This window comes from Magnolia sinica, chromosome 6 (assembly GCF_029962835.1).
Source record: "Magnolia sinica isolate HGM2019 chromosome 6, MsV1, whole genome shotgun sequence".
Classification (NCBI taxonomy): domain Eukaryota; kingdom Viridiplantae; phylum Streptophyta; class Magnoliopsida; order Magnoliales; family Magnoliaceae; genus Magnolia; species Magnolia sinica.
Window position 1 is genome coordinate 13,889,192 of NC_080578.1, and position 21,914 is coordinate 13,911,105.

At 40.5% G+C, this 21,914-nt stretch overlaps 1 protein-coding gene across 1 annotated transcript in view; it reads right to left on the reverse strand.

The window, feature by feature from the left end:
- Positions 1-15,324: 15,324 nt before the first annotated feature.
- Positions 15,325-21,914, reverse strand: part of LOC131248329 (vesicle-associated protein 1-3-like) — a 36,256-nt gene continuing 29,666 nt past the window's right edge. The window contains exon 8 of the mRNA XM_058248577.1: positions 15,325-15,591. Within this exon, the coding sequence (XP_058104560.1) occupies positions 15,478-15,591 (114 nt within the window). The 3' untranslated portion in view covers positions 15,325-15,477. The remainder of the gene's footprint in view (positions 15,592-21,914) is intronic.

Sequence of the window (21,914 nt, forward strand, 5' to 3'; positions counted from 1 at the left end):
TCGCTAAGTTTTTCACTTAGAAGGCTATCGGCTTACCTTCTTGAGACAAAATTCTCTCAATCCCGACATATGAGGCATCACATTCGACTTCAAAAAGTTTGTCGAAGTTGGAAAGTACAAGAACCGGGGTCGTGGATAATCTACGCTTGATTTCGGCAAAGCTCCTATCAGCTTTATTAGTCCACTGAAACTGTCCTTTCTTCATGCAATCTGTGATTGGTGACACAATGGTACTGAAATTTTTCACGAACCGATGATAGAATGTCTTCAGTCCATGAAAACTTCGCACTTTGTGAATATTTGTGAGAACCGGCCATTCTCTGATTGCCTTTACCTTTTTCTCATCCACTCGAATGCCCGTGGATGTAACCACAAAACTCAGAAACAATAGGCAATTAGTTATGAAGCTGTACTTTTTTAAATTGAGATATAGTTTATTTTTAGTGAGCACTTGAAGGACCTTCTTGAGGTATTCCATATGGGTGGTTTCGTCTTGACTGTATATCAAAATATCATCGAAATAAACCACAATAAACCGCCCAATGAAAGGTTTCAGAACTTGGTTCATCAATCTCATAAATGTGCTAGGCGCATTCGAAAGATCGAAGGGCATGACCATCCATTCGTACAATCCTTCCTTGGTCTTAAAGGCCATTTTCCACTCATCACCCGGCCGTATTCGAATCTAATGGTAGCCGCTCCTTAGGTCCAATTTAGAAAATATTTTTGCGCCCTCTATCATGTCCAACATATCGTCCAACCGTGGTATAGGAAACCTGTATTTTATCGTGATTTTGTTGATGGCCCGGCTGTCGACACACATGCGCCAACTCTCATCTTTCTTTGGAGTTAATAAAGCTGGTACAACACATGGGCCCATGCTTTCTCGAATAAGACCCTTACGGATCAGTTCCTCCACTTGTCCCTGCAAAATCTCGCACTCATTCGGACTCATTCGATAATGAGGACGATTAGGTAAACTGGACCCAGGGACAAATTCAATATGGTGTTGAATATCCCACATGGGGGTTAACCCATCGGGAAGGTCATCGGGCCAGATTTCTTTGAATTCATGTAACAAGGGCCTTAGTCTTTCAAGGATGATGGTAGGTTCGAGTTCTTCCCCTTTTACAATTAATGCATAAGCCTATCTTGTTTCTTTGGATTCTTCCACAAAGTCCCGTATGGTTAAGAGAAAACGACCCTCCACTTTAAAAGTTTCAGGTGGTCCCTCTAGATCCATAGGAGCTAATATGGTCTTCCAGTCATTCTTGACGAAGATATATATGTTATCTCGCCCTTTATGAGTAGCGTCACGGTCAGATTGCCAGGGTCGACCAAGTAGTATGTAAGATGCTTCCATATTAACAACATCGCATACTACTTCATCATTATAATGTTTGTCAATTGAAAAGGATATGGTGTACCGTTCAGTTACATTTGTTTCGCTGACCTTCTTGATCCAACCAATTGTATATGGGGAGGGATGACGCTCTGTTTTCAGTTACAATTTTTTCATCATGACTTTAGAGACGATGTTCTCACTCCTTCCATTGTCAATGATCACGTCACAAACCTTTCGATTCACCGTATACCTAGTGCGGAAGATGTTATGCCGCTGTGAATGCACTTCTTTTCTTAGCGCATATAATAGTCGCTTCACGACGAGCAACTCGTCGTGATCTTGCTGAACCCAACCTGAATCATCTGCCTCATCCTCAGTGTTATACTCCTATTCTTCAACATCTAGATCTTTATAGGTGTTATCAGCACTACCATCATTGATGGCGAGGCTTGCCACTTTTCGCTGGGGACAAGTATTTGATAGGTAGTCCGGTTGGCCACAACGATAGCAGTTATCAGGCCTTAGCCGAGTATAGGGGTTCGGGATTCTACTTGGACCAGCAGCAATCGATACGCCCCTTTGGGGTCTAACTTACCTGCTCCCCTGATCTCGGTTTTCAGACGTAGGAGGTTGAGTGCGTGCTCCTACGAGCTCCTTCCCCTTAGGGTGTGGAGCTCCCTGGGGTGGACTTACCACAGGGATCCTTGCGGTGGGATAAGTCCGTGTGTTAGGACGTTTAAGTTGCGCTTCCACACGAGTAGCCAACTTGATCGCATCATTCATTGTCCAGACAAACTGCATTTGGACCTCATCCTAGATAGTCATACGCAATCCACCATTGAATCGGGCAACTTGCTGCGATTCAATCTCAACCAAATCGTTACGCACCGCCATGCGGTAAAATTCTTCTGTGTATTCTCTCACCGACCGACTACCCTGTCGACAATTTTAGTATTGTTGGAATAATACTTTATCGTAATCGCTAGGGAGTAATCGGCATATAGTAGATATTTCATCCGCTGCCATGTGCGGATTGGTGCTTTCATCTACCTGGTTCGTGCGAATTGCAGTTATTCCCACCAAGCTGAAGCTCTGCCTTTTAACTTATAGGCCACGAGCTTAACCTTTTTTGCTTCAGGGATGTCCATATATTCAAAAAATCGCTCAACTTCAGAAAGTCAATCGAGAAAATCCTCAATGTGTAGTTGGTCATTGAAGTTAGGAATATCAACCCACATCTTAAATTCTCGATCTGTCCAATCTACTCAATTGTCGCCTTGCTGGGGTGTTGGAAGATTATGACGTCGATTTTCTCCTCACTAGATCCCCCTTCCTAAGGAATGACCCTTGGATGCACTGCCGGTACTATCCTGCGATCAGGGCAATTACGAGTTTCAGCAATTGGCGGGGGAGGATTACCACTAGGAACACGGAGTTACCCTAGGGTTTCCGCCAAGAGATCCGCTATGCGGTCGATGGAAGCCTACAGCCCTTGCATGGCTTGTCGATTCTCTTGTTGTGCTACTTCGAAAGCTGTGGCCATTAAAGGTAAATTTCCTAAAGCACCGCCCCTAAGATTGTTGCCTGACCCGTTGTTAGAAGCCATCTATCCGAGGAAAAACCTCGCTTTGATACCAAATTGATGTAGGGGACGACGTGAGGTCGAGCACCGTCTTCCTGAAGAGGATAACTATTTTGAATCCACGGAACTTCTTTGGACTCCTCACAGAGACTTCTCGAATCCACGAGGAAAGAAAACAGGAAATAGAAATAAATTCTAATAAATTCGAAATTGATTAATGAATAAATAAAAACGAGTTTAGAACCTTTTAAATAGGGGTACCAAGTAATGGCAAAGAAATCAGAATCAAACTACAACTAAAACTCCTAGAATTCGCGACTTACTATAAATAATAAACTTACTATTTATAGATGGTCATGATGTCTACTAGTGAGCAAGGTTTTCGGCCAAAAATAGTAAGCGTCCTATTTGGCTTCACCAAACCATTCTCCTAATTTTTCTAAGCACTTTTCACGTTGGACGCAACTCCTAAAGCCCAACGGATGAAGAGTTATAAACAAACTAAAACTTACTATTTATAGTAAAAATGAAATTAAAATAAGGAAACGACCGTCGATCTGGCGGTATTTCGCAAATCCAGCTTGGGTAACCCAGCGTAGCAAGGTTAGTTGGCTAAAGTAGCTCGTTCTACTCCCAAAATCATATATTTTACATTAGATAACTCATTCCGGATTGCGAGATACGCCCGACTTAAGGTCTGATGGTTTGGATTACTTATGTCGTCAGGCCTTTTCTGATCCATCTTAGCCATGTAACTGTCCACGACCCGCTCTACATCATGGAGCCCACAGCTCCGACCAGTACCAAGATCTCGGTACCTGTGTGATCACTACAGAGTCCAGTCCAGTAATAACCGTCTTCCCAAACGGGAAGATGGATCACACCTTTCTAGAATCGATATAACGGCAACAGAGGAGGAGCGTCTTTCCACATACCGAAAAACGAAAAAGACAGAGAGAGAGAGAGAAAGAGAGAGATATGGACAAAAGATACGCAGTGTTACAGAAAAAAGTTTCAAGAACTTCAATCCAAACTGTTCAATGATTCCATGGAAACCACCTTACCATACCACCATCTCCTTTCCAAGCCATCAACCAAAAAATTCTCTTCCTCAATAGCCTTCTCTCGGCCGAGATTGGTTCTCACCCTCGCACCCCACATCGCCTGCATCCCATCACTCAAAGCCTGGCCCACCTCGAGACCGTCTTTCATGATTGGGCCGACTCCCGTTCATCGCCACCTGTCGATTGTCTTCACACCCTTTCGACATGCTCATGCACTTATTCCTATCTCAATGATGAAAGCGGTGGGACAACGTCTGACCTTGCGTCTCCACTCGACGACAACGAAAACCCAAAGTAGGTTTCTTGTTCCGAATGCGAGGAGGAAACGTCGCCAACAACGCCAAAGGCAGTACTGCCAACAGTTGTTGTTGTTGACAAGGAAGATGAGAGTGAGAAGGATTGGAGATTCAGGGTCGTTAAGAGCTTTAGGATAATGGTTGTGGTGATATTCGTTGTGGTGGTGGGAATGGTGACTGCAAGATTTTTTTACTGGGGGTAGTTTTTCTCAGCCACAGAGGGGTTTTCTCATTCCGACTTAAGAGTCATCGATGCCATGTGGGCACTCTTTTTTGTTTCCGCTATTCAGACTTCGACAATGGTTTTGGATCAAATGTGGTTTATATTTGTATTGAGATTATTGATTATTTTCAGTTTATTAAATATTATATATAGCAGTATGATTTTTTTGGAATTGCTTCTACCTTGTAGTATGAAATCTTGAAAGCATTATAGCATGTCATGCCAAATTGTTTCCACCAAATTGCCATTTTGTATCGGAAATCCATACCATTCAAATAGTAGGTCTCACCGTGAAGATCACCTGGCATTGCATAGAAGCCAGGACAGTCCATCCATCAGGTGGGCTACACCAACGAAATAAGTCGACAAGTGATGATATGCACTCAATATTTTGCGGAAAAACACCGGCACAGGATTGACGCAAGCAATGCAAAACCATAAAACATTAAATTGGCCGTATTAGCCTCAATGTATGGTCAAATTTCCTAAAGAGATTCAACCTTTCACATATTATGATGGTTGGCCTCCTGACAAGCTTTCGAAAATTACTTGGACCAAAATGCCCTTTGTCCTTGGTTAAGTAGTTGTGCGGCTTTTCAAGTGAATAAGAAGTTACTTCGTATTTAATGATGTGTACGGAACCCTTTTTTTGGGCGTGCGTAAGGTCCAACTCGTTGGGCCCATACTGATGTATGTGTATAATCCATTCCGCCTATCCTTCTTGCCATGTCATTTTAGAGCTAGGGCCCAAATATCAGCCTAATCCAGAGCTAGTGTGGGCCAAATAATAGAAAATAATGGTGATAGTGTCACCCGTTGTTGATACTTTTCAAGCTCACTGCGATGTTTGTTAAAAGTAGACATCGCACAAGGCGGGATTTTTTGGGCCCACAGTGAGCTGACTGACAAGGTGGATGGAACAAATCACCCCATTGTGGACCTTAGGCTATGGTACCAATGGCTGGGTAGTAAAGGAACCGAACACGTGAAAACCACGATCCATATAACATGACAACTAGGAACCATGCAAACCACTACCCATGGGCCCACATTGATGTATGTGTATAATCCATGCCACCCATCCTTTTTGTCATGTCATTTTAGAGCTAGGGACCAAATATCAGCCTGATCCAGCACTCATGTGAGCCACAAAATAGAAAATAATGGTGATTATTGAAACTTTTCAGGCTCACTGTGATGTTTATTAGAAGTGGACACTGCCCAAGACAGGACTTTTTAGGCCCACAACAACCTGGCTGACAAGGTGGATGGATCAAATCATCCCATTATAGAACTTAAGCTATGGTACTAATGGTTTGGTAGAAAAGGAAGTGAACATGTTGAAAACCACAACCACGAGACAACCACGACCCATATAACATGGAAACTACAACCCATGCAAACCACGACCCATATGGGCCCAGATTGATGTATGTGTATAATCCATACCGCCTATCCTTTTTGTCATGTCATTTTAGGGCTAAGGACCAAATATCACCCTGATCCATGCTCATGTGGGCCACAAAATAGAAAATATTAGTGATTGTTGAAACTTTCCAAGCTCATTGTGATGTTTGTTAGAAGTGGAGACCACAAGTTAGGACTTTTTAGGCCCACAACGAGCTAGTCGACACGGTGAATGGATCGAATCACCCCATTCTAGGCCTTAGGCTATGGTACCAATGGCTGGTTAGTAAAGGAAGTGAACACGTGCAAACCACGATCCATTTAACATGACAACCACAACCCATATAACATGACAACTACGACCCATATGGGCCCACATTGATGTATGTGTATATAATCCATGCCGCCCATCCTTTGTGTTGTGTCATTTTAGGGCTAGGGACCAAATATTACCCTGATCCACTGCTCATGTGGGCCACAAAATAAAAAATGATGGTGACTGTTGAAACTTTTCAAGCTCACTGTGATGTTTGTTAGAAGTAGACACTGCCCAAGTCAGGACTTTTTGGGCCCATAGCGAGCTGGCCGACACGGTGAATGTATCGAATCACCCCATTCTAGATCTTAGGCTATGATACCAATGGCTGAGTAGTAAAGGAAGTGAACATGTGCAAACCATGAGCCATACAACATGACAACCACGGTCCATATAACATGACAACTACCACCCATGCAAACCACGACCCATATGGGCCCACATTGATGTATATGTATGCCACCCATCTTTTTTGTCGTGTCATTTTAGGGCTAGGGACCAAATATCAGCCTAATCCAGTGCTCATGTAGGCCACGAAATAGAAAATACTGGTGACTGTTAAAACTTTTCACACTCACTGTAATGTTTATTAGAAGTGGACACTGCCCAAGTTAGAACTTTTTGGACCCACGGTAAGCTGGCCGACAAGGTGGATGGATCGGATCACCCCATTGTGGGCCTTAAGCTATGGTACCAATGGTTTGGTAAAAAAGGAAGTAAACACGTTGAAAACTACTATCTAGACAACATGACAACCACGACCCATATAACATAGTAACTCTGACCCATGCAAACCACGAACTAAATGGGCCCACATTGATGTATGTGTATAATCCATCTCACCCATCCTTTTTGCCGTGTCATTTTAGGGGTAGGGCCCAAATATTAACTTGATCCAGCACTTGTATGGGCCACAAAATATAAAATAATGGTGACTATTGAAACTTTTCAAGCTCATTGTGATGTTTATTCGAAGTGGACAGTGCCCAAGATAGGACTTTTTGAGCCCATGACAAGCTGGTCGACAAGGTGGATGGATCAGATCACCCTATTGTGGGCCTTAAGCTATAGTACTAATGGTTTGGTAGAAAATGAAGTAAACACGTTGAAAACTACAACCACGATCCATGGAACATGACAACCACGGCCCATATAACATGGCAACTACGACCCATGAGAACCACAACCCATATGGGCCCACATTGATGTATGTGTATAATCCATGCCGCCCATCCTTTTTGTCATGTCATTTTAGGGGTAAGGCCCAAATATCAGCCTGATTCAACGCTCGTGCAGCCCATAAAATAGAAAATAATGGTAATTGTTGAAACTTTCTAGGGTCACTGTGATGTTTGTTAGAAGTGGACATTACCCATGACAGGACTTTTTGGACCCACAACAAGCTATCCGACAAGGTGGATGGATCGAATCACCCCATTGTGAGCCTTAAGATATGGTACCAATGGTTAGGTAGTAAAGGAATTGAACACGTTGAACCACGATCCATACAACATGACAACCATGACCCATATAACATAGCAACTACGACCCATGCAAACCACGACCCAAAAGGGCCCACATTCATGTATGTGTATAATCCACACCGCCCATCCTTTTTGCCATGTCATTTTAAGAGTAAGGCCCAAATATCAACCTGATCCAGCACTCATGTGGGCCACAAAATAGAAAATAATGGTGACTGTTGAAACTTTTCATGCTCACTGTGATGTTTGTTAGAAGTGGATACTGCCCAAGTTAGGAATTTTTGGGCCCATGGTGAGCTAGCCGATAAGGTGGTGGATCGGATCACCCTATTGTGGGCCTTAAGCTCTGATACCAATGGTTTGGTAGAAAACGAAGTGAACACGTTGAAAACCACGATCCATACAACATGACAACCACAACCCATATAACATAGCAACTACAACCCATGTAAACCATGATCCATACAACATGCAAATCACGATCCACACAACATAACAACCACGACCCATATAACATGACAACTACGACCCATGTAAACCACGATCCATACAACATGCAAACCACAATCCATATAACATAAAAACCACGACCCATGCAAACCATGATCCATACAAAATGACACAGCAAAAAGGATGGGCGGCATGGATTATACAAATACATCAATGTGGGCCCATTTGCGTCGTAGTTGTCATGTTATATGGGTCGTGGTTGTCATGTTATATGGATTGTGGTTTGCATGTTGTATGGATTGTGGTTTGCATATGTCATAGTTGTCATGTTATATAGGTTGTGGTTGTCATGTTATATGGATCGTGGTTTTCATGGGTCGTAGTTATCATGTTATATGAGTCATGCTTGTCATGTTGTATTGATCGTGGTTTGCATGGGTTGTAGTTGCCATGTTATATTGGTCGTGGTTTTCATGTTATACATATGGACCGTGGTTTTCAATGTGTTCACTTCCTTTTCTGCTAAACCATTGTATCATAACTTAAGGCCCACAATGGGGTGATCTAATACATTCACTTTGTCGGCTAGCTTGACGTGGACCCAAAAAGTCCTAACTTGGGCAGTGTCTACTTATAACAAACATCACAGTGAGCTTGAAAAGTTTCAACAGTCATCATTATTTTCTATTTTGTGGCCCACACGAGCGCTGGATCAGACTGATATTTGGGCCTTACCCCTAAAATAACATGGCAAAACGGATGGCGGCATGGATTATACACATACATCAATGTGGGCCCATATGGTTCGTGGTTCTCATGGGTCGTAGTTGTCATGTTATATGAGTCATAGTTGTCATGTTGTATGGATCATGGTTTTGAACGTGTTAACTTCTTTTACTACCTGGTCATTAGTATCATATCCTAAGGCCCACAATGTGGTGATCCGATTTATCCAGCTTGTTGGGCAGCTTGCCGTGGGCCCAAAAAGTCTGAACTTCGGCAATGTCCACTTCTAATAAACATCACAGTGAATCTAAAATGTTTCAACAATCACCATTATTTTCTATTATGTGGGCCACACGAGCACTAAATCAAGTAGATATTTGGGCCTTAGACCTAAAATGACATGGCTAGAAAAATGGGTGGCATGGATTATACATATACATCAATGTGGGCCCCACGAGTTTGGCCTTGCCACACCCACGAAAAAGGGTCCTATACATGTCATTAAATATGACGTTACTTCTTATTCACTGAAAAATCGTACAACTACTGAACCAAGGACAAAAGGCATTTTGGTCCAAGTAATTTTCAGAAACTTGTCAAAAGGCCACCCTTGGAATATTTGAAAGGTTTAATCTTTTTAGGAAATTTGACCATACATTGAGGTTAGTATGGTCAATTTCCCAAAGATTAAAAAAAGAAAAAACAAATTTGAAAGGCAATGCAAAAAACAAAAGATGAGAGGGATAAAGACTTACATAGTTTGACAATATATCGATGCCTACATGCCCCAAGATAGAGTTTTCTTCCCAATTAAAACAAAAGATATAAAAATATAAAATAAAAGGCTTATTTCTCTTTCACTCTCCCTCTAGACAAGAACTTTCTCACTACGAAATACTTTTGAAGAATAATATCTACTCCATGTGTGCTCTCTTTATGTAAGAGATACCCACAAGAAAGATAGAGAGACAGTACATTGAAGCCTAAATATAATAAGCTTCATACGTTTATGCCTATACATAAAGAGGAGGATGAGGAGATGTTTAATTAATGGAAGCATCTAATATGTAAGTATGCTTAAAGGTATTACCTCAACATTCTCACACTTTAAGATTAATTTTTTAAATAGTTCAAAAAATACTTCTAATAACAATTGGCCTTACAAAAAAAAAAAAAAAATTCCAAAACAAAACACATTAGCCTTAACATAATTCTTGAATAGTTCAAAAAATACTTTTAATAACAATTGGCCTAAAAAAATTAAATAAATAAACTTCCAAAACAAAACACATTAGCCTTAACATAATTCTTTAATCAAACAAAATGTTTTATAACTCTATTCAACCGACCTTAATCACTTTGAAGATTGTTTCAAATTTTCAATTCAATTATCCCTGACAACTCCAAGTTTAACAATTTCCTATTTTTCTACATCAAAACTTCATTAAAATATAACATCATGGCTAATCACCAAATTGTTAACAGTAAGGTCCCACAATTTGTACCCCTTTATTTTATATACATAGCAAAGAAAAATACACTTTTTAGAACTCACATTTATCTTAGTCATCTGCTCTTTAGGAATCCACATATAAGCATCTTAACAAAAAGTGTAAATGAACAAACAAGTAACAATTTTTTCAGACTATACATCTTCAACGATCTTACAATCTTGTGCAATCGTAAGAGAACAATTCACCAAATAACTTGGCGTGATAACGGCTTCCACCCAAAAACGCTACTTGAGTCAAGCAGAACTCAGCACGATTCATAAGCATGCGAACACTTTTTTTTTTGTCAACTTGTTAGTACACCCCACTGTCAGTTGACACTTCACTGTTAGCATGCAGACACTTAATCTTCTTTCTTTTCTAATTTTAACCGATGCTTTAAACTTAATGAAACAAGTAAAAGCATCTCTTTTTTTATTAAGCATGTAAAGGCATACATTCCTAAGAAATCATCAATCAAATAAATAAATACTTTAAACCTTCCAATAATTCGATAGGAGACTTACCAAGTGTTAAAATGAATTAGATTTAAGACATTCGTACTTCTAATAATGAAAGAGAGAAAACGAGTTCTATAGATCTTTTCAAATAAACAATCCTCATAAAAATTTAAATTAATATATTTTAAATCAGGAGTAAATTTTAATCTATAAGCACCTTTAATCATCGCTTACTCATGTGACCCAATCGCTTGTGGTATATTATACTGGAGTCTATCATGATATTGGCAATAATAGCATCGCCAACAATAGTATCTCCAATCAAATGAAAAAACTACCCATCAAGTCTCTTCAAGCACTCGAACCATACATATTTTATTTGTACAAAAGGCATATGATAACTCAAATTGAATTGTCCATATTACGGTATTGTTGTCTCTCAGATTATTTTTTGTCACGTGTGATGTATGTGGGTGTACCAAAATTGATTGTACAGCTCGATTTAAACCAAACAACTTTGACCCCAAGCACCAAGATAGGCACATATGTTAAATGCAATCATATATGATTAAGACCTGAAAAGATCGGTCACCTATTCAGCCACTTGCACAAGATTGTTTCAAGATGATCAGGCAACTTGTCGAATGATGGAGTTCTTCCTCCGAAGACGCGTTACACTTTGTCTTCCGTATGAAATGATTTTTGGTATACAAGGCAATTAGAAACAATCACATATAAAAATGAATACTCATAATCCACTGCAAGGCGGGACTGCAATGAGCCTTTCTGAATGAATAACTATTTGTATAGAAACGAAAGTAGTCTAGCGTGAGAGCATAAACTTGGATTATAACTAGAGATTATCGCTACTCCTAAAATAGAGCTAAAGCTATAATAAGGAAAGATAGATTGACTTGTTTGTTAGGTTGGTGTGAAACCATTTGTCCTGCTGATATCTCCTTCTATTTATAAGCTTCTCTGTTATACAGATACTCTACATCTGTTTCTATTATTTACTTTAACAATTACAACAAGTGAATTGTTGTCACGTCGGTCGTTCATATTCTTCTTTATCTTTGCATTCTTCTAACCGATCATCTTCTCTTGACTGATTTCTGTCCATTGAGCTTCTCGGTCGTGCCTCATCATCAAATGACATGTACTATGCAGCTCAACACCAGTTGTACTTCCATAAAAATTCCTTCAAATGTCTTTTAAGATCTTTCTGTGTGCTATATCCTCTGTATGCAACAACACGTGCCATTCCCTAATTGGCTATTTCGGGAATGGCCAAAAATAGGATACAAAAGGGACCACCATAAATGCATCATCTTCCAAGGATTCAGATTAGTTGAAACATCCCACACTCAATTAGTGAAGAGTGTTTGTTGGAGATGCTCCAGCCCCCTGTCTTCAATTTCTTTTTTTTTATAACACACACTAATGCACACCTCTCACACACCCACACACTCTGGCTACAATGGTTTTTCACCACACACTTACACCCATCTTCAGTAGCTTTTTTATAAGTTGAAAAGTTTTTATAAAAATAAAAATAAATAAATAAATAAAGGAAAGAAGTAACTTTGCTAAGTAGCTTATTTAAGTTTAATAACCAAATTAATTTTTTTAAAGTAGCCTATTAACTTACATAAGCTAAAAAAGCTACTTATTTAGAGGGCATTTGGATCTTAAGATGCTTAAGATAAGCTACTTATGCCACAAGTAGCTTATCTTAGTTTCTACTTATCAAGAAGATAAGTACGCTTGGTAAATAACATGCTTATCGGCTTCTCTTCTCTTTTGTCACTCCTTATGCTTCTCTTCTAACTAATGAAAAGTGGAAAAGCTATAAATAATAATAATAATAATAATAAAAGAAGCTAAAGTGATCAAGTACTTAAAGTAAAAAAGTTACTTATAAATAATCATAAACCAAACTAACTTATCTGAAATAAGTCTACTGCCGTAAGTGGAAAAGTAACTTATTTGGTGTTATCCAAATGGGTCCTTAGTGATATCCAAAAAGGCCCTAAGAGTTAATGAGAGTAGCGCGAGATACACCGCATTGATAAAGCTAATCTGGACCATGTAGAATGTCGCATATGGATATCTAATGGTTAGTTATTGATGGTTGACATTCATGACGAAAAAAAAAAAAGAAATTTTAAGATTTGTGATTAATTTTACGAATGAATTAATATCTTTTCTTAAACGGTGAGCCATCCACAATACGGTCGATGTGATAAACATTCTTGACTTGCATTCCATTGGCCACATTTATCACATCATCAAGCATACTCCTTGATGCTAGGACGTACGGCCAAAAAAACCCCAATCCACAACTCACGTAGCCCACCCCATGGGGAACAACTAGGATTGGTGTGCAGATCTCATCCAACCCTTATCAGGAATTAACAGGGATGTGCGTGTGAGACCATTTATCCTTAAAAGATCTAATGGTTTTCAACGTGTATTAGGGTTATTTTTTTATTTTATTTTTTACCCCTCTTAAGATAACAAGAATAAAATTTATTAAAGGACAATGAGGTGGCCCCAAAGAGAAACATATTTGAAGCCAACAAGGCAAAAGAACAAAAGAAAATTACAACATTTCCCACCAACCCATAGCCCCAGCCCATTTGCTAGCAGAAAGCCACACACTCGTAGCCACTGACTGAAGCCACGCTTTTGCTTTCGTATCCGAAGAATCTACCATTCCTCTCTCCGAATTGACCATAAACCCGCGAGGAGATCTATAAAATTTGCCTCTTTTCAATATGATTTCGTGACGGTGACTTGGCAACAGTAATTTCCACAGTTTAGTAGTCTTAAAGGGGCACGCCATGAAGACCACCTGCTGTGAAAATTAGTTTGCTTCACTCAGTGGGTGGGCCACACTGCTAAAATTAACGGACAGCAATGCACTGGTGCAGCCCATGTAATGAGTGGCTGGCCTGAGTTTCATGCCAAATCTCAATGTGGTCTGCCCACCTTTTTGCACGACTCAGAAGTCCCACCATGAGTTCATGGTGAATCTGTAAGATATTGACAACTGACCGCCTACAGCCGCATGCAGTGTGCCCCACCATGCAGATCGCCCGGCACAAAAATCACGTCGGTTCATTCATCCACTAATCAGGCGGCCCAGATTGAAGAAATAAATGGGCATCCAACCGTTTCTCGGCAAACAGGCATCTCACCCTTCCACCTAATGAGTTGATCAGCTTGATTTTCAAGGCAAGTGATCACCATGGTGGGCCCCACATTTCGCATGGGTCTATGCCATGCATCTTTGACAAATGCTTTGGAAAAGAAAGCTCAATCAGCTACAGGCGATCAGTTCTCTATGATTTATGACGACCAAGTTGTTTTCACTTTCCATGAAGACAATCTTGGCTTTGAGATGTGTTGTTTCTGCCGTTACGTATGGTTTTAATTAACAACAACAAAAATCATATTTGAATGAGATTTGTCAGATTTAAAAAAAAAAAAAAAAAAAAAAACAGGGTGGGGTAGCAAAAGAACAAAGAAACTGCTAATAATTCAATTAAAATCATAGACAAAGTTGCAACTTTTGCAATTTACCAAAAAATGACAACTCTGTGCAACCCTTAAAAAATAAAAAAGAAACGAGAACTCTGTGCCCCACCTCAAAAGTGTAGATTTCTCTAGAGCCTCTCAAAATCTTCCAAAAGGGAAACAGCTATGAGGCCACAATAGCATCATGCCAAATCCCCATTGGACAAGATACAAGAAGGCCAATTGACTTTGTGGGCCCCAAAATGGATGCACCTTGGTTAAACTGTGCCTATAGAACCCATCCACAGAGGAGCCAACTCTATAGACATTTCAGTTCAAAATGGAGCCCACCAGACAGGCGAGCATTCTTAAAATATCAATCTGCTGACTCTCCAAATTCCGTCCTTTACTCATGGGTGCGATTGGTTGTACAGAATATCACGAAATTTCATGATTAATCAGAGTTTAATTTGGGTGCAAATTTTCATGAAATTTCATGAAACTTGGCGCAACCATTCACAGCCTTAACCTCCATTTCTTTTCCCATCTTCATTTCCATGAAAACGTCAATTCCTTAGACCCTATTTGAATGACACTCAAAAATGATTTCACCTCATTTTAACAGTAATTCTGTATTAGAAATCATATTTTGACTATAGATTATTGGTTATCAAGATTATTTTTAATCCTTAACCAAGATCTCTAATACATATCTATTTCAACATCAACTCTACTCTATTTCAACGTGAACTCATTTTAAGTGGCACCCAAACAGAGCCTTAGTTTTTCTCCTTTCATACAAACAGCTACTTGTAGCCACCATTGGCTTCTTAGCAGCCAGCAGGGATCAGGATAAACTACAGAGACTTGTTCTCACAAATGATGAATTAGTCATTTGCTTGAGTGTTTTGTCATCAATAAATCACAGCAGTCCAGTTTTCAGACAGGACGAACAAACATTAAAATGCACATAGAGAACGAAATATTATCATTTTTTTACACTGTTACAAGAAGAGGTTCCTTTAAGTTGAGTTCAATGCTACCGGAAACAACAAACAACAGCACAGATTGAATGGCTGACCAACTTACTGATTGCAAGCACTCATCTTCCTCATGTATTCTTTATGAAGTACCCGACCAAGATGCCCAGGAGACCAATCAGCACAACAAGAATAAAGGAGAAGCCGCTGCTGCGGCTTTTACTGACTTCTCTTCTTAGCAGCTCCTAAACCAAGGCATTCATGAAAAGACAAGTGAAACATATGTAGATAATCTTGCCCAATGCTGAACAGAGTAGAAAATGCTTTGCATCATGTGTGGTGCTAATGAAGCTTTTCTATCAGGAAACTACTACAAAATCGAGAGACCATACCATACATGTCACAATTTATAATGCTGTAGAACCTACATATGGAAACATGTAACATCCTCACAGCCATGCAGAAATCGAGTACGATACCTCTATCCGTTTTAATGAACAGGAGATGAAAGGAAATGAGTTGGAAATAGGCGCACTTTTAACTTGTTACCAATCCAAAGAATTGGGAATCTTGCCCATCCCAAACAGATGCCGATAGTAATAAAAATCATAATTACCTTCTCAGCCTTTATCGGCTTTTAAATAGTAGACTGGCAAAAGCTTTATGATCAGCTGACAGATATCAATCTTCTACTTTTACCCAGGCACTGAAACCGGTCATGGCAAAGGCCCACATTGACCACATTTGCATGCGAGCAAGATCTCACCAAGTACTTACCCCTAGCTCAACTTATATGTGCGCCTCGCCTGCCTGGCGTCATGGAGGGCCAATTGCCAGACATACCTCTGTGCATGAGGCATGCACACGCATGAAGAGAAATGCTCAAAACCCTTGGAAGTTACACTGGCTTAACCAAAGACATATTGTGACATATGAATGCACAAACAAAGGGAGAAGCCATTTTCCAATGAATGCACAAACAAAGAGAAAACATCCGACACCAAGAGAGTGGCACATATGAATTCAAACCCAAGAACTAGCCCAAAAAATATATGCATGCTGATGATAACAAATGAAAACCATTCAACATCCACAAACACAGAGGCTCAATACACCTTGAGATACCCCTCAAATACAAAATTGCTCTCCACTCGCATCACACAAAATCAAAGTTACTTCTACAAACTATGGGTGACAAACATGATGCATACCACCCAGAAACTCCCAATCACGCCTTCCTCTTGCCTCATCCAACATCTTGGTTAGCGCTTCAGTGGCTATTACGAAAAAGATTTGGGACAGCAGATACCACTTACCTAAATCCCCTTGATCCCTTTTAAGTAAACCTTTCGGAGAACCATTATAAGCACTCATAACTTTGTTGATGTTATACATTCCCCCATCCAATGCCTCCTGACACCATAACCCATTTTCCCTAACATATATTCTAAAATCACCACATCATTCACCTTCATTGTATCTGACTCACAAGCAATTCCCATCCCCTGAAAAATGCACTTTGTAATATGGAAATTGTAAGTACAATACCCTGCCGACCAAGATGATGGGTCTAAAGCCTGGCAGGATCTTATATAAGCTCCTGACCAAGCTGATGGGTCCAAAGCCTGGCAGGTGCCTAGAGCCATCTTCTTATAGAATTAACACAATAAAAAAGAGCTCTGTGTGTGTGTGTGTGTGTGAGAGAGAGAGAGAGAGTGATGCAGGACATGGAAAATTAAATATGATATGCAAGATTTCAGGCTTAGATCCTACCAATTCAGAAACAATCACACAAATTCCACGTCCCACATGAAAATCCAAACATTCAATTAAAAAGGGGAATCTATGCGGGTCCAAGCCGACACAGGCTAGGACTGGACCAATAAAAATTATAAACCAAACGATGTCAAAGGGAAATAAAATCAACTACTCATGCATAAAAATCAGTCCCTAATCCAAGGGAATCCCTAATTTCAATTCAAGGAATCCTTAGGTGATAAAAAGGGGCAAATCAATTAGGGATCATGTAATCTAGGGTTAGGATTCATGAAAAACGGCTATGAGAGGATAAAAGAGGATAAAAACCTGAGCCAAAAGATGATCCCGCCTGTGGACAGCAACAATGGCCCAGACGGACGTGCGTGTGATCACGGCCACACGTGTGTGGGGCCCACTATTCAGAAAAAGGCCACCTTGGCCCTGATCGGCTAGGGATGGACTCCAAAATCCCCAAATCTCAGCTTGATCCGATGTACGGTTTGTGCGTGGTGCTTCGTCGAAGTTTCAGCCCTCCTGTAGGGCCAGATTCTGAAATTCTGATGTGGAGAGGAGAATTGCTGCAATAGATGATTGATTCGAAGTGTAGATGATGAGGTGAGATGAGAAGAAGGGATGGTAGAAGATGGGTAGTAGAGATGGCAGTAGTTGGGGGCGAATTGGGATAGATGTGGCTTCGCACCATGGTAGTTAACCCTTCGATGAAGGGAGGGCTTCGCACCCAATTAGGCTTCACAACTCAGAGAGTACGAAAACGCAGAATTTTTATTAATCTTCAATGAATGAAAAGAACTACAAGGGGTGCCTATTTATAGGGAGAACCCTATACCCAAAAACTCGCACCATGTGCGACACCTATTACTTGGCGATGAAGTAAACTAAAATAAAAACCAAACAAGGAAATCTAAAGCGTTCATGATGTTTTAAATAATAACAATAAGCAAAACCTAAAATATAAAACCAATCCGACGAGTGGGCCACGATCATGAGATCCCATGGTGGGCTTTTCTTGACTATCGGGCCACTTTTCTGAACCAAAACTTGACTTCTAGCTAGGAGGCCCTCCCTGGACGTCATCATCGAGCCGGATCGATGGTGGGGTCCTCCTTCTACGTATGTACGTGCGTAGGGGGGGCGGCGTGAGTGCGCGTGATGTCCCCATCAGAGAGAGAGAGAGAGAGAGAGAGAGAGAGAGAGAGAAAGATGGGAGTTGGTAAGCAAAGAACGAAGGAGGTTGGTTGACTATACCCCCACCCAAAAAAGAAGAACAAAAATAAAGGACCCAGGGATTGCTCCACTGAAGCAAAATGGCATAATCCAGTGCTGCCAACATTCTAACAATAACAAGTGAATAAACAATCTCATATAGTCTTTTGGGTTTTCGAATCTAACAACTGAAGTGGCAACTGTTGAATTATTTTTCATTTTTATACACCTTCTCTTCTTCTTCTTTTTTACTTTTTACCCTTTTGCTTTTAAAACATGTAAAAGGCCCTCCCCTATTAAAAATTCTCATTTTTGTCTTTTGAGAGAGGGAGAGAGGAGATTGGCAGATTTTGATTTTATTTTTTTTCTTTCGTTCTTTCGTGAGGTAAGTATGGGCTCAAACCCAAGACCTCAATGTTGAAACACACTCTTACTACCACTGAAGCACAGGAATAAACCCAAAACAAAGAAACTGAAATCTTTTTAGTCAATCAACAAAGTCGACTGCCACTTTTTCCAAAGCTGATTCTACACTTACGAAAGGTTTTTTCTTCTTTTTTTTAAAGCATAAACTCTTAAAGGACACTTGTCTGTTTTCTAAGGTAAATTTCTTGAAAGACAAAAAAGAAAAGAAAAAACAAAAAAGATTTATACCAAGATATGTACACCATATACAAGTTCCGAAATGCAAATATCATAATATATTACTTTTCTTGGTGCATATTGTTGAGGGTCGAATATTGCATATTAGACCCCAGTTATTACCTGCTTTTACGAACATGATACCATTTAACGCCCAATTTTAATCGTGTTTGTGATGCAGGGTATATTTAGGAGCCTAGACTGGAAAAGGGTACTAAAAGCATGGATTTAACGCTCTGAAGTCACCAAGGCAAGGGACAGACCCCAAGGAACCGAGATCGAAGAAATTACACGCCAGAAATCCGAGAAAATCAAGCCACCCATGTTAAACGGGCTCGAAAATCGTCCAGAATGCAAGATCACAAGGTTCCCACCATCCATTCAGCTCGAAACTTTATATCTGGCCTGAGGACCATAAATTAACCGTACACGTCGAATTTCATCCATTGGATCCTTGTGGAAGTGGCCCAACAGTCAGATCAGCCCATGAATCATCGATCTGGGGCCTACCTGATATCTGGATATGCTTAAATTTTGGTTTCAACCCCTTAAATTAGATGAGGAAGCGGATGGACAGAGCGGATTTCTTATTTACATTACAGTGGACCCCACTCAAGAAGGTGTGCATGCACATTGTGCACGCACCGGCCGTGCACCGTATCTCCCAAAGTCGGTCAACGCACGCTGATGGACTCTTCTCTTCCAATTCAAGAAAGCGTCCAGCGGACACACCACGGCTAGCCGTTTTTTAGTAGTGGGGCACACCCATCATCCAAATGGAAGATCTGAACCGTCCAATGTGACCAGAGGGGGGGCTTGACCCTCGCCTAGGTATCCTTTTGGCCCCATACATACATACACACGTGGATCATCGAAAAACGCAGGATGGACGGCGAATTAATTTTATACAGTGGACCGCACCAAAACCCGATAAAAACCACTCCTTCCCGACTGAAATCTCACCAAGAATCCAATGAACAGGTCGGATTTCTCCGAAAACACCAATGTGAGACCCACCGAGCATCTCAGCGTACCCTATTTTCCGCAAGGACGTGCGTTTGCACGTCCGGCCCTCCGTGGGCCGTTGTGTGACTCTAATCAAGATCAGATCGATGATCCAGACCGTTCAAATGATGGAGAAGTGGGTCTTGACCCTTCTCATGAAGTCAGATTTCCCAGTTGAGGCATTCAATGTCCCAAACAGGGTGTCCCGTATCTGTTACGATACGGCCGTAACGTAACGGTAATGGCCGACACCGTTACGCGATACAGGGTCAAAACAGGCACCCCACCCCCCCGATTTTGTGACTGTAACGGCCGTTACGGTCTCGTAACGGCTGTTACGGGCCTAGAAAATAGGGGGAAAAAAAAAAAGCATACCTGTTTTCTTCTTCTTCTTCTTCTCACCCTACTGCAGCCCGAGCCTCTTCCTTCTCTCTCTCTCTCTCTCTCTCTCTCTCTCTCTCTCTCTCTCTCTCTCTCTCTCTCTCTCTCTCTTTCTGGTTTGTTGGCCCATGTGTGGGTGATCCAGACCGTCTAGCAAGTGGGATTGATTGGTGTACCACACACCAGTATAGCTGTTGTAGGTACGTGTCATGCTAAGACGAGCGCTAACACTCCCCGAGCTCCGAGTTGTACGAACAATTCAAAGGAGATCAAAGTTACATGGGCTCCACAGTGATGTATTTATTATATCTACACCGTTCATCTATTTTTAAATATCATTTTAGAGCATTACCCAAAAAATGAATCGTATCCAAAGATCGTCTGGACCACACCAAAAATAGCAGCAGAGATGATGATTTTCACCGGACCTGAATGAAGAGGAAAAACAAATTTCATATTGATCCAAAAGTTTTGTGATCCCAAAAAGGGTTTCAATGGTAGACGTTTAATCCCCCACTGCTTTTTGCAGTGTGGTCCACATGATAATTAGATCTGTATTATTTTTTGTGTCAAGCCTTAAGACGATCTCGACAAATGAATGGACAGTTTAGATATAACACATACCTCATGATCAGACCCATAGGACTTACTGACGTCAATACACATAGGTACACCAGGCTTCCAAAGAAATCGGACTCTCTGGAGTAACGCAGCACGCTTTTGTACACGTGCCGCGTGGCCCCACCATAATGTATACATTTTATCCACGCCGTCCATCCATTTTACCATATCATTTTAGGTCATGATCCAAAAAATTAGTAAGATACAAATCTCAGGTGGACCACACTATAGGAAACAGTGGTTATAGAATGCTCACCATTAAAAATTTCTTAGGGTCCACTGTAATGTTTATTTTTCATCTAACCTGCTAATTGGGTCACATTGACGTGGATGAAGGGAAAACACACATGTCAGGTTGATTTAAAACTTTTGTAGCCCCCAATAAATTTTAATGGTGGACGTTTAATTATTGTTGTTTCTTATGGTGCAGTCCACCTGAGCTTTGGATCTGCCTCATTTTTGGGCTCATGCCCTAAAATTATTTGGCAAAATGGATGGACAGTGTGGATATAACACATTCATCACGGGTGGGGCCCAAAAAACTTTGACACTCGTTTGCTACACTTCACAATTCGGGTCTCGCCTAATTCGGGCTCTTAAAAAATTGTACACGAGACATGTATTAACTTAAAATTTACCAATTAAATTATGGACTGTAATTGCTAACTCACAATGCCAAAATCAAATTGTTTGAATAGTTTTAATTGTTAATTTATGGACGCTTAATTTTTAAAATAGTGTCTTTTGATTATATTTTTTTCATGATTCATTATCCAATAAATGTCCACCAATTCATAAGTGGGATAATGCCAATAAATTGCATGAATTTAAGGCTGATTTGGGGCATGGATTGGTCCTCCAAGACAGCCCTAAATTGGCAACGCCATCTACCTGAATTTAATTTCATTTTTTTAAAGAACTATTGGGAGAAATGATA